Source organism: Halyomorpha halys, unplaced genomic scaffold, assembly GCF_000696795.3.
Source record: "Halyomorpha halys isolate HHAL.00 unplaced genomic scaffold, Hhal_1.1 Scaffold330.1, whole genome shotgun sequence".
Lineage (NCBI taxonomy): Eukaryota > Metazoa > Arthropoda > Insecta > Hemiptera > Pentatomidae > Halyomorpha > Halyomorpha halys.
In genome coordinates this window covers 565,858-567,854 of record NW_027111120.1, presented here as the reverse complement: position 1 = coordinate 567,854, position 1,997 = coordinate 565,858, and the positions used below count along the sequence as shown (strand labels likewise).

At 28.3% G+C, this 1,997-nt stretch overlaps 1 protein-coding gene across 1 annotated transcript in view; it reads right to left on the bottom strand.

The window, feature by feature from the left end:
* The window catches only part of LOC106681351 (uncharacterized), a 22,919-nt gene that overhangs the window by 13,516 nt on the left and 7,406 nt on the right, over positions 1–1,997 (bottom strand). The window contains exon 2 of the mRNA XM_014421626.3: positions 1,196–1,373. Coding sequence (XP_014277112.1) covers positions 1,196–1,373 — 178 coding nt within the window. The remainder of the gene's footprint in view (positions 1–1,195; positions 1,374–1,997) is intronic.

Sequence of the window (1,997 nt, the reverse complement as noted above, 5' to 3'; positions counted from 1 at the left end):
CTTGTCACAAATCAAGTCATCCATCAGGACCTCAATGTTCCATATGTTGCCGATTTGGCGTGAACCAGATATCATTCCTACCATAATAAACTTCCCAACCACCTAAATCCACTTGTTCCTAATCTGGCTTCTCCATCATTACCTAATAATCCTCCTAGGCGTCTGAAAAGAAGATGGCCTCGAGATCATCTCCTCTAGAAATGTTATTGGAGTTCTATCAATAGGTAGATTTTCCACATGTTTGTATCATTTGCAACTACAGCAAATTTACTTGTTGTATATATTTTTATACAGTTGTAAATAACAATAAATAAATTATTAAAAAAAACATTAGGCTGCTTACAATCCTATATTTATAAGATGTAAGAAACAAATCGATTGGTATATTATAAAATTTAAAAAATCTTTCTGAGTTATACGCCAATAATGATAACTTTTGCTCATACCTTTTTATATACTGAATAAATCCAGAATTTTACTAGCCAAGAATCTTCTCAGGTTGACAGTAGAGAAGTAACAAATGAACATTATATTTTTATGTATATAGATAAAGACATTAGGTTACTGAGTTATTCTAATTGATACATTAGTGAATTCAGAAATTTTTATAAAAGGATTTGTCACCAATTTAATACATACCTATCACAAGTAAGCTGTTATAATATCCTGTATTTAATATACTTACATAAATTCAGTAACCAAGCAGCATCTGTTTTAAATTTGAAGGAAATAATATAAGTAACGTGTGGACACTCAAATGTGTCAGTGCTAGAGATGGTTTTGATTTTTTTTACTTTATTTTTTATCTTATCATTCATTATTTTATTTCTGTACATAACTTAAGTTGGTTACAGTATCATTGGACTTCAGCCATTTGGTGGATGCAATTTCTAGATAAATACCATCTCTTAGGTTTATTCAAGTTTCTATTATCAATTTACATATATAGTTTATTTTAACAATTTACTGATGAATTTTACAATATCGTCGTAACATAACTTAGTTATAAATACTAAGAAAATGAATCATTATAAATGCAACTTTACAAGAATTTTTACGAGGTAAAAACATTTATATAAAATAATGAACATTGTACTATAGTTGATTTCTTTACATATTTACATACAAATATGAATTAACTCTTAATGAATTGAACGAAATTGACTTAGAGGTTAAATTTTTAATCTCTCCTTCTTATTCCTTCTTCATCGTGAACTTCTTCCTGTAGATGCCTGTAGGGTCATAGATCTTTTCGAGGACGTCGTAGTCGGCTGCCTTCTTTTCCAACAAGAACTTGAGTACCTTGTCGCTTCCCTTCTTCTGGCGGTCAGAGCATTTAGCGCATTCTGTTTCCAGGGCATCGGGGAGTACCGCTGAAATGAGATATTTATATTAAGTGAAATATGAATTGTTGTACTATACAAATGTGTTCAAACGTAAAAATAAATCATAATAGTAAGTAATATTGAAAAGAAAATATCAGTTTTTTAAAGTTATAAATATTTTTAATAAAAACTCTAAATAAATATATATGAAACATTTAACTGCAGTGAAAAACTCGTGAAGTACCCAATGCTACTAAAATCATTATTATTGTTACTGATACTTATATAATTAGCGTTTATTAATAGTTTGTTGAGAAATTGTACATAATATTTTAAACTTCATTGTTAAATGAAAAAAATAATAAAAACCGTAATTTTAATTGTTAGTTCTAATAAACACGATTTGGCCCACTATGCGTCGTTATGTGGTATTTCTATTTGAAAATATAATCTGCATAATTTTTTGGGTTGATTGGATTCTACATCTTGATCTATCGAATTCTTGATAAAAATGGTTAATTTTTAATAATAGTGATGACTAATTATGTTTCATTCTTAATTAATATAATATTAATTAGAGAAACTAATATTTGATTGTCACAGTTAAATGTGTATAGGTATAGACCTGGGTTTATACACACACAAATATAAATCTGTTCAAGGGCAGTATGT